At 39.4% G+C, this 12,103-nt stretch overlaps 1 protein-coding gene and 1 non-coding gene across 2 annotated transcripts in view; both read left to right on the top strand.

Moving 5' to 3' along the window:
• The first annotated feature begins 149 nt into the window (after nt 1-149).
• trnap-agg (transfer RNA proline (anticodon AGG)) lies at nt 150-221 on the top strand. Its single transcript has one exon. It is a non-coding gene; the product is annotated as a tRNA-Pro (tRNA).
• Nucleotides 222-856: 635 nt separating this feature from the next.
• The window catches only part of bbs9 (Bardet-Biedl syndrome 9), a 170,151-nt gene continuing 158,904 nt past the window's right edge, over nt 857-12,103 (top strand). The window contains exons 1-5 of the mRNA XM_013912433.1: nt 857-892; nt 2,522-2,640; nt 3,677-3,827; nt 7,995-8,059; nt 8,439-8,552. Of these exons, the coding sequence (XP_013767887.1) occupies nt 861-892; nt 2,522-2,640; nt 3,677-3,827; nt 7,995-8,059; nt 8,439-8,552 (481 nt within the window). The 5' untranslated portion in view covers nt 857-860. The remainder of the gene's footprint in view (nt 893-2,521; nt 2,641-3,676; nt 3,828-7,994; nt 8,060-8,438; nt 8,553-12,103) is intronic.

The following is a 12,103-nucleotide window of genomic DNA, read 5'->3' as shown; positions in this document are numbered from 1 at the left end:
CCCTTGGATAAGTGACGAATCGTTTCTCCCACTGAAAACGCGACGTGCAGATGTACAGAATCATTTTGGTCACATTGAACATGCAAATCAAATAACAGCAATGATAACACGTATGCGTCACAATCGACTAGGCTCACGTGCGCTTGCATGGCTCGTTGGTCTAGGGGTATGATTCTCGCTTAGGGTGCGAGAGGTCCCGGGTTCAAATCCCGGACGAGCCCTCCCTTTTCGAGCGAATCCTACTTCTAAGCTTCCACATTTAGAAAGTGTAATGAATCTCCCAAGATATACCAATGGTTTAAGTGCACTCTTCAACAGTTCCTTGGTTAACAAACTAAATACCCTACCTACTACACATATGTCACTGTCATAAAATTTACAGGTTTTATCTCTATCAATATACAAATGAAAATAAAATAAACAACACATTATATATATATAAAATTATTATTATTAAAAGGAAATAATTATTAAAAGGAAATAATGAAAAATATCAATAATGATAGGAACAGCACCATTAGAATTCTGATTTAAATCTGTGACAGATGCCATAGCCACGGAGATGGTGGCAGAAAAATAATCTAAAATAATAATATCTAAAAGTTTTAAAAACATTGCTTTTGTCCAAATTTAATGAAGTTTAAAGGTTTTTTCACATTTGATTTGTGATTCGATATACAGAGTGATTAAACAGAGTTAAAAGAAATAATGCTTTAAAAAAACACTCCCCGTGGAGTTACCCGAAGACGCTTGAGTGAGATTTTTTTGGTCCACGAAAAAACTCGTTTTCCCAAACACCACCCCCTTGTATTTCCGTTCATGCGCACTAACCCCCGGCTTCTCTGCTAAGCGTCAGTGCCATGACAACAGGACGATGGCTGCAAGCAAGAGGGTGAGAAATGTGATGTTTGTGTGACCGAGAAGTAACGAATCTTCGACATTTTTCGGACTAGGTCATTCCTGTGAAGGTAAGAGGTAACCGGAACAATAACAAAGGCGTTTTGTTATCAAATGAGAAACCGTGAAAACAGCAGCGACCCTGTTTCTGATCTGCTAGCGTGTAACTAGGGAACTTGAAGGGCTAGCTAATTAGCCGTCTAAGCTACAGTTAATTCAGCCGGCTTGAGTGTAATTGCAGGGTAATTCACCTGTGCAGGTTCACAACGACTTAAAACCGTTCTTGAATTTGTGTCACTAACTTTACTCTTTTTAACGTACAAATATGGAGAGTGTTGTTGCCCAAACAAGAGTCCTTATAGGTGTGAAGCAATAAATCTACAATTGAATAGCTATTACAAAAGTCTAAAATCCAAGAGCTTTCAAAATTTAATATCAGACTAGAACAATAAATTTACTTCTTGATTTATTTTTCCTTTCTATTCTTTGATTGTTGGACTGACTCTCTACTGTAGCATTTAACTCGAGAAAGATCCTATCTTCTCTTAATATTTATAGGCATTGTGCACACATTTAAGACTCCAAAATACGTGGAACTAAGTCCGAAATTAGGGAAACAAACCATTGGAAATGACGGGCTAAAATTACGTTTCCCATTCCACTTTTATTTGTCTGATGTTTGCACATAATTTAAAGTCTCATTCACAAAAACAAAAAAACACAATTGCCTAACAAAGGGTTTAAAGTGTCTCGGTTTTTATTTTTAAAAAGTAACTCATTTATGCTGAAAACTTTACTTAAGGAACCTCAAAATATATTTAAAGCTAATTGATCTAATCTGGAGACATTGATGAGCAATAGACTGCCCCAAGCAAAACCAGTAAATTAGCACAAAGCCATGCAAATAGTCAGAGGATGATACTGTAAGTTATTCTGATCATAGAGTAATACTGATCAGATTCTTAACCTTTTAAACCTTGCTTTTTATGCAATGACTCGTCAATGTATTCCTTTAACAGCCTCCCCTTCCTGCATGGCAGTGCACTCTGAATAGGTCGGATTCTCTTTGTATGGATTAACTGTCCGTTCCACCTGCTCAGCACTTAGCAAGTAGAAAAGCTGCTTGCCCCCAACTATACACCTCCTTATTCCCCCCTCTATGCTCACATGCACAATCCTGAGGTCACATGACTGGCTCCCTTCTCTGCCATTGGCTGTAGTTGTAAGTGTTATGTTCAGAGCACTAGGGCTTCCTGGGGTAGTGGGTCAAGCTGTCACTATGCAAATGGCTCAAGGCAAGCCTTTTATGAAGGAAAATAGATGGTGGATTGATTTTGTGAATAAGTAGTCCTTAACCCTTCTTTATACTTGCTGTGGTGATGCTCTTAACATTTCTGGTGTTCTACCTAGAGCTGCTCAGTGAACAGGAGATAATGCTGTGAAAAGTTAATGCCTTGTAGATGCATACTCTGCTCTGTCTCTTTGCTCATCTGTCTACAATGTTTTTGTACCTATAGTTATTCAGTTATACAGAGAAAGTCATTAACTGAACATTTTGTGGTTATTTATTTTGTTCACAGCATCTAATCCTTCACTTCTTCTGTGTTCCTGTCTGGTCAAATAGAGGCGGCATGTCTCTGTTCAAGGCACGTGATTGGTGGTCAGCAACACTTGGCGAAGGGGAGGAGTTTGACCAGGGATGCCTGTGTGTTGGAGACGTGGACAACAGTGGCACTGGACACGGTCAGTGTGTTGTGAGGAACTGATACACTAGCCATCCCATTTATCTATCTTTCTTAGTACGTCACTTCTAGTTTATTCTGTCAGGATAAAAACACATCAAGTTAAATGTGTCTACTGGATATAATTTGTGTATACGCACTTACTACTAGATGTCTGCCAACTGAAGCTTTAAACTGTTATTATTAAATTTAATTGTGATTGTCGGCAACCTGAACTAGATTTTCTTCTTATTGTTTCGGAGTCTAAGACTAAATTGCCCATAGGTGTGAATGCGGGAGTGAATGTGAGTGCGAATGGTTGTCTGTCCCTGTGTGTTAGCCCTGTGACAGTCTGGCGACCTGTCCAGGATGTACCCTGCCTCTCGCCCTATGACAGCTGGGATAGGCTCCAGCACCCCCCGTGACCCTGAAAAGGATAAGTGGAAGCGAATGGATGGATGGATGTTTCAGAGTCCTGAATTATCTTTATTTATCTTTGTGAAGGCTCCTAGTTCAGTCCTTTGTGTGAACAACACTTTAGTTCCTCTCCTTTTAAATGAACTCTTTTCTTATTGGCTGCCCTTCTCCATCCAAAAGCACAAAAGTGAGAGAGGTGTGCACCTGAGATGGCCATAATACTGACACCTGCCGTTACTCACTATCTGAAATTTGAGCTTTTGACTCATAGATAGCGGCACTCATGGCCCTTCAAAGTCACCTCACTATTTGAAGCTTAGGACAACAACAAAAAAAAGCAAAAGCATAAAACATCCCATTTAGATATCCTCAAAGTAGCCAAAACACAGAAGTATGGGAGCATAAATAAAACCCTTCTCATTTTGATTTGCAGTTCAACTCTGCATTATAATATGTGTTGCTAAACTGTATTTTTTTCAAGCTGGTTGAAAGAAGAGCTGATGGTAACACCGCTTGAGCCACTGGACCTCTTTTCTTTGCAGTATGTCAAACTCCAAAATAATAAAAGTTAGACTGCTACCAATGAGTAATAACCTCTATTCTCTCTGCTATTTCCCCTCTTTGTGATGATAAATTTGCAGACAAAGTTGTAGTGGGAAGTTACATGGGGATGCTGCGAATCTTCTCCCCGCATGCCAGTAAGACTATTGAAGGAGGTCAAGCTGATGCCCAGCTGCTTGAAGTTCAGCTTCAAAATGCCATCATCCAAGTCGAACTGGGCAAGTTTGTTTCGTAAGTATGCAAATCTAACCCACAAACAGTGGACAAGCATACCAAAAACATATGACAATGTACCGTAGTCATTGCTGGTTCTTTCTCTAAATTAAGCTCTTTTCCCCTTTTTGAGTCAAAGTTTTGTCAACATTTCTTTTCAGTTTGTCTGAATGAAACTAAAATGGATTTGGTCTTTAGTGTCACTCCTGATAAGTCAAGTCAAATCACCACAGCCTTGTGTTCTAACACTAGGACCATTGATTATGTTGCTAATCCCTCATTGCACCTTATCTCCTGCCTTCTTGGCTGCCTTCCACCATGTCAGGCCTTGACCACTGTGGTGGTGTTGTGTAGGACAAATTGATATAAGCACTCACAGTCTCACAAAAGCGCTACCTCACAAATTACACATTTGCTCTTTTAAACGAACAGAGGCAGGCAGAAAGAGTTTGTCGACAGTAGATGTTAATGCTAACATCAAATCTTTTTAAACCATTCCGATTGGTTGCCTCTCACAAAAAGGTTGAAACAAGGGTTTGGTGGGGCTTGCTCTAAACACATGCTTTAAAACAGCGGACCCCAACCTTTTTTGCGCCACGGACCGGTTTATGCCCGACAATATTTTCATGGACCGGCCTTTAAGGTGTCGCGGATAAATACAACAAAATAAAACTAGTACCGGTACCGAAAAAAAGAAGATTTATTCATAACACACGTGAAAAGACCCAGGAAAACAGAGTTAAAGATAAAAACGATAACAAAATAACACTGAAAAACGATAAAAACCCTGAAAAACATACATTTCACACCCGAGCCTCAACTCTCGCGGCCCGGTACCAAATGACTCACGGACCAGTACCGGTCCGAGGCCTGGGGGTTGGGAACCGCTGCTTTAAAAGCTTTAACTTGAAACATGTATGTCCTCAATCCAGCTTCGCAGAGAGCATACATTCACAGAGCATTGCTTGTTGGTACAAAATAGAAATGACATGTAGTGTTTCATGTCCACTTTAAATACATCCACTCTCATTGACATCATACCGAGTTCACATGCTTGATTTGAGATGAAGCATTTAAATCAATCTGAAATCTGAGCTTTTAGATCATTCTTGCAAATATGTGTGTTTGATATGAGCCATTCCAGCAATCACTGCAGATTTAGGCAAAGCAAGACGGGTCTTTTTGAAAAGTAACCAGTCTTATATTTGCATTGTCTTTGGTGGCTGAACAGGTCAGAGGTCACAGTTAGAGAGGATACTGTGCAGTTGATAGAGCTTTAAGAACTGAAACAGGATGTACAGAGGAGCTGCCCTGTAATTGAATGTTCAGTGTCATCTGTTACATATGTGTGCCTTTCTGCAGTAATGAATCACAGGGCTTTCTTGAACTCTGTGTCATGACCTCGTGTGAATTATAAGCATTCATAGTATAGCCTGTAATAAAGCCTTACTTTAAAATGCCAGGCAGAAATAACCATTTGTAGCTTAATGCTCTGCTTTTTCATTCATAGAAAAAAGCATCCCTTCTGTTACTTACAACCACATTAACATCTTTTTCCACTGCAAAGTATGCTAACCTCAAACCAAGATTGCCAGGAGTTTCTCTCCCGACTCATGATTTACACGCTCTATCAGTGGCCCAAACATAGTTGTGCTTATAATGTCAGGCTAACCACTGAGTTTCTAGCATAGTTTTAAAACCCAGGGCCACTTCCAGCGACGTTAGTGCATTGCTGGATACTACGAGTCAGTCAAGTGTAATGTGCAGATGTGTCCAGGAAAAAATCACTTGTTTTGAAGAGACATTGATCAGGTTTCAAAACTATGTAAATGTGGGAAGAAGGATAAAAGCAATTATGGGGGATAGGGCAGTGTTGATTAGATATAGGATTATTGTGGTAATTATTCAGAGCTGGAAAAAAAGGAAATTAAAGCAGGACTATAAAGATTTTGAAGGATTGAATATCTCAGATTTTCTATTATATATGTAATTGAAAAGTTGAAGTTATGACTAAAACACACGCTTGCTTGATTCAACACTGCACTCATATTTTACAGCTACATTTAAAAAAAAACTTCAAATAAATGACTTAACAAATTCACCCCTTCTCAGGCTCCATACCTTTTTAATCCATGACGGTTAATGAAGTGAGATAAGAAAACCTCGACAAATGAAGAGAAAGTGAGGGACCTTTAACTGCTTGTAATTAGAATTTGTAGACCCTACTTTTAATTTTTGCTAGATGTTCTTTGTGAAATATTCTTAAGTGTTCAAATATCGATGGTTAGTGTAAATGTTTTCTTAATACCATCTTGAAGGGCTCCAGACAATGACTGATTGCAGTGTTGACCAATTTCTACTTGATGTAGCTGCAACCCCCCCCCCCCCCCCCCCCCCCCACACACACACACAAAAAAAAGAAAAAAAAAAAGAAAAATCAAAACACTAGAGATACAGTCATTGTCATCATCATACTGGTAACATTTGGCATGGTTTGCAAATCTTAGTTTTATCCCAGCAAATCCAAAAGTGCTGTACCTGGGGACGGCAGCAGGTCACAAGACAATGTGGAAAAGGTAGGTGAGACAGAAAGCAAAGTCAAATAATGTTTTCTGACTCTAGTGATTGTGGAAATTCTTTGGATAAGACATAGAAGAAGAACATGCACTGTGTAAATATAGTAAAATGTGGTGTTGCCCTAAGTGCTCAAAACATTACAAGCAGCATGTGGCACAGACTCTTAAGGGAGTCTTGTAGTTCCCATAAATCAGCAGCTGTACAACTCATGCAGTAATGTCACCAGTGTGACAATTTAGTCCTGAACCATGAAAGAAACTAGAGATTCATATAATATGTGTAGTATTTCAGACTCATTGTTTACTGTAGTAAATACACAGTAAAATCCAAACCTTTATTTATCTGTTAAAATAATCAAGGACTTGAATCTGTCTGTGAAATTGATGCTGCCTTTCTTTAACATTAATCTCAACATTAATACCACACATTGCCTCGCTGCGGCTGCATAGGAACGTCCTGGAATGGAAGGTTTCTGGGAAAAGCTGTGGTCTGTCTCGAAGGCTTCCCACATCATCACACTGGGAGCAGAATCCAACTAAATCAGTCTGTTTGGAAGACGTTGTGTTTAGTTACCTGCGGTTTTTCGGCACAGCATTCTTCAGAGACTGGTGGGACATTTTGGACGCTGGCCTTGATAGCAAAGCACGTTGTAAATATTGTGGAGGCAGACCGAGGTGGGCAGATGGTGAAAGGTTTTGTTTTCTTGGTTTTCTAAGAAAGAGCGAAAGCTTGTGGTTTTCAGTTTTCTAGTTCCTTGTTGTTGTTCTCTCAGCAAACATAACTGCAGTGGTTGAAACTTAGTAAGACGCATTTGTTCTCAGCCCAGAAAGCGGACACATTCCGTCTCAGTGGTTTTGTGGCAAGGTAAATAAGTGAAAAATCTAGGATCAGCATCACTGGAACATCATCTACACCTAAACCATAACCAATGTTAAAAAAATGCACCAGCTGTTGCAGTAATTATTTTAGACGAATGAGAGAGAATACGAGTGGATGCCACCCTTGAGCTAAGAACATGGATTCAGCCACAGTGGCAGGAAGCATCTGCCCTGCTGGTGTCTGAGAAAGAAACTCTATCTTTACCAGCTGCAGGGCCGCAGTTCTAGTGTTATTCTAGCGTAGTGATTTTAGCTGTTATTTGGCTTATAACTAGGTGGTCTTGTTAAATAATTGTGGATTTTTAGAGGTATCCATCCAAAATAATCAACATGGGGTCCTGTTAAGCTGTAAAGGACATTACCCAAATGCACCACTGCACAACGCAGGAAATAATTCCTCTCCATCGAATGCACAGTACACCCTTTTGGACATGCTTTACAGTGCAAATCACAAAGTTTTACAGTTTAGAGTAAAATGTCAATCATATATATTTAATCTCCTTTAATGTTCAGGATATTTATAATTGAGCTATTTGTATCTATTAGAGCAATTTTTTATATTATGTAACTTTGTAATATATTGTATCTTTGGTTAAATTTGGTTCAGTATCTTGGAGTAACTGTAACACATAATTTCACACAAAGTATTCTGATTCTGATAAAAGGGTTTTAGTTTTGTAGGTTATCGTATTATTGAACTGCTTTAGTACTTTCTTTGCTGTCTTTTCAGGTGTTCAGAGCTTCTTCACTTGGCTGTTCTCCACCCCAGAAAGCTGTCAGTCTACTCTGTATCAGGTAAAATTTACATAAACAGGGTTTTCATTATTTATGTTTAGTAAATGGACTGATAGTTATACGATGCTTTTCTACACCACGGAGCACTCAAAGCACTTACATTACAAACCACATTCATACACAGATTGTTCTCTGCTCTTTAAGTTCCCTATATCTGTCACACTCACACGCTTATGGATGCCTTATGGCTAATTTGATGTCCAGTATCTTGCCCTTCACCACGCAGACTGGAGAACATGAACCACTGATCTTCAAATCCGAAACCACTTGCTAAGCCACAGCCACCCGTTTTGGGATCAGTTTTCACTTTTAAAGGTGTCATTATATCTTCTGTTAATTGAAGTTGGGTTTTTTGTGTGTTTTTTTTAACCTTATGCAGGCACTGCAGGGAACGTGGAGCATGGTGACCAGTACCAGCTCAAGTTGGTTTATGAGCATAACCTGCAAAGAACAGCCTGCAACATGACTTACGGCACCTTTGGAGGAGTCATGGGTACACTAAATTCACTTTTTTCATAATATTGTTTTAAACAAGAGAGATGTAAAGCTGTCCTGGAATCACACAAGAATTTTGGTGCATAATAACTTCTCTTAGTAACAGCTTTCTGACAGCAGTGCCATAAGCCATGCACACACATGTAAGTCATTTATACAAAAGAAAACTTTATGTCCACCAGGAATAGTGGCTGGCTATAAAGGGTACTTTTACTGCTTTACAAGTTCTGTGTGTCAGCTTTTGTGTGTGGGTTTTTCTTTTGAGTATTTAATAAAGGAAAGTCAAAAGGCTGAGTATAGGCATTTTGTTGTGTTGATTATCATCAACATCAGTGAGGGACCTCACAAATATATTGAAGTGCAAGCGGTGTGCATTAGTGAACATCTGTGCATGTGTCTTGGCATAAGAGGTAATTGGCAGCGCTGGACAAATACATAAAACTATAAAAGTCTATAAGAAGAGTGAAGGAGGAAAAGGGAGAGAAAGAGAGAGGTCATGTAGCTGCGCTCTCTTTAGTCTATTGGGCTTTTGGAAAAACCAAGTAGGGGAAAGCCCTAATGGAGTAAGCATCCAAGAAAAACACACATACACGCACACACACTGAAACACACACACACTCGCAGAAACACAGGGAACCCCCTTTAAAGGAGAGAAAATGACATTTCCAAATAAAGCCTGTATTGTCAAGGTGTGTGTGTGAACAGAGAGCTTGCCAGACTCTGTGGCCTGGCATGATGAATCCGTCATTCACTTCATGTTTAGAGAGCCTGTCTGTCTGTCTGTGTGCAAGTGTTCATCTGAGTGTGTATTTGATTGATAGAAAGAACAGTGTGGGCTAATTAAAACCAAAACCAATACCTTGGCCTGTACTGAGTGCACGTGTGTAGGACATACCACAAACCAATAACTCTGACTGTGTCCACGTGTTTTCTGGTTTCCCCACACTGTGCAGGATGTGTTTCAGATGTCAGCTGAGCTCTCATGTAAACTGGTGTTCTTTCACTCATGCTCTCTACTGTCGCCAAGTGCTTCCTTATAGGGCAACTTGTGATCTCTGGGGTTCTTGCAGTCTAAAATGACATGAGGTAGCTGATTGTTGTGAAGTAGTGTGGTGTAAATAAAACTGGGTCTTTGTGCCATGTCCAAGTTTGACATCTGTGTACCTAAATGTTTTAGCGATCCTTACTTATGACTAAAAATAGACATGCATTCCTGACCATTTGACCTTGAACTTTATAACCACAAGTAAATGTTTCAACCCAATGCTGTTTCCTAACCTAAACCTCTGGTTAACCCCTAAACCAAGTCTTATCCCTTAAACAGCCCTTGACCGGAAACTCGGTAAACACAGAAAACCATACAGGCAGACTAGTATTCACTTTACATCTCTAGTCTTTTCCTATAGTGTACACCAGTAGATGGCAGTACAGGCCCTAGAACTGCTCTTCTATTTCACCTTGATACTGAATGAATGAGGTCCTGTTTTAATTCTTGTACGGGAATTCCCCTTTCCTAGCTTTCCCAAGTAAGGAGTTCTGAGTAGAGATTTAGTGCCTTGTTCAAGAACGGCTTCATCAGAATGGTGTGCATGTTTACACATGCTTTATTTTGCAGATAATGGTAATGCTTATTCTTTCAAAAAAAATTTTTTTTTTTACATTTTTAGATCATTTTTAGTGCTTTTAAATGTTTATGAGTGTAAGACTATATATATGTGGCAATAATCCTAAAAAATGATTAGAGAAAAATCCCCCAAAATAAATGACATTTGGGGAAATCTGAATCTATTTTGATGTTGCAACCCTTCATCTAAATTCTCAGTTTGCTGCCTGCCTTTTTTAACCTTGTTTTTGATTATAATTGTTATGGACGGATTTTTTTGTTTTTTGCATTTTAGATTGGATATAGTAGAAACAGAGGAGAGGGGAAAGGATGATGTGCAACAGAAGTGCTCCCCACTTATTTTGCACTGTTCTGCATTATTTCTGTCTTCTTTGTTTACTGTAGCAGCTGTTTAGTTTTGTAGTCTAAATTATACCAATAACGATCAATGCTTCATTTATAACTTAAGATATTTGTGTTCTGTTTGACTACATACACACAAAAGAGGCTATTTTTATTTCTCTTTTCCTTTTAAAGGGCAAATGAGTTTTTGATCTGTGTGCGTTTTATTGGGAAAAGATGTTCGCTGTTTGCTCTTTCCTCACCATTTCACATAGTTTACAAGAAAATGAGCCGATCTCACAGTTGATTGGATGAAACACAAACATACACATACTCGTAATGATTATCTTGCGCACACACACACACACACACACACACACACACACACACACACACACACACACGCACACACACACACACACACACACACACACACACACTGGACAGTATTTTCTGTGTAGTTTTACTGCATAGACAGTGATAGTCACAGCTCTGAGGCGAGAGCAGACTTCTGAAAATGTATTTCTTCCACAGATGTTGTTTGATAAGACTCTGTGTGTTTAGATCACAGTTAGTATAATAGACAGATTTGGTCACTATGACATCATCCATTTTTGTGGTTGTATTTTGAAACCTTAACATTTGCTTGTGTTGTGGAAGTGTTTTGGAGTATTCTGGAGCCACAATTAACCATATTTTGATGAGAATTAATTTAGTGGCATGTTACCAACTAACAATAGAAAGCTTGGATAGTACGCTGCATGCATACACTGTAAGGAATAAACGCCCTACACAGATATCTTGGTAAATTTGTGCTAAGTAACAGACTACTGCAATATTAAAAATCTATCAAAACAGATACACAGACTTCCTGGTGATTCTGTACTACACAGCAATCCATTTTAATTATGAGATAATTCTCTTAAAATGCCCAACAAGCCACCAACAGCACAAATGCAGTGGAGAGATCCAGCTCATTAAGTACATTTAGCAGAGTTGAGGACTAGCAGAAACCAATTGCTTTTGGCTGCCTGCCTGGGGACAGACCTGTCAGTCAAAGTGGCCATGCCCCTTAAATCCAATTTCTAGATGGAGGAGTTATAATAAGGTTCATCCACTTTAAAGCTGTTGTGAAGGAAGTAAACTTATGTAGTGGCCTAAAACATTTTATTACCAGTCTGTATGAATGCTTTTTAAGGCTGTAAAGTTGGTCATTTTAACATTGGAGTTTACAGGTACTCACTCACTTTTGTAGCCAGCCTCAAGTGGCCACTAGAGGTACTGCAGTTTTGGCACATCCATGTGGGTTCATTTGTCACCCGTGGAGGTTGCTGCTTGGTTTGGATATGGAAACTAGCGTGTGTGCGTGTGGGAGTGTTTTTGCAAGTCGTGTCTGCTGTTACACGTGAGTGTGTGTGCGTGTGGGTTTGCATGTGTTGGTCTATAATAGCACCCATTTAGCAGTGCTGTAGGCACTGTAATAGCAGCTCTGTATTAATACTACTCTAATAGCTGGGCTGCCATTTGGTTTGGGTCACTTTCAGGCCACACACTTACAGTCGAAGTATAGACTGGTCTTACACACACACACACACACACACACA

Source organism: Pundamilia nyererei, unplaced genomic scaffold (assembly GCF_000239375.1).
Source record: "Pundamilia nyererei isolate P.nyererei 1_Seehausen unplaced genomic scaffold, PunNye1.0 scaffold00090, whole genome shotgun sequence".
NCBI lineage: Eukaryota > Metazoa > Chordata > Actinopteri > Cichliformes > Cichlidae > Pundamilia > Pundamilia nyererei.
This window is presented reverse-complemented; position numbering and strand designations above follow the sequence as displayed.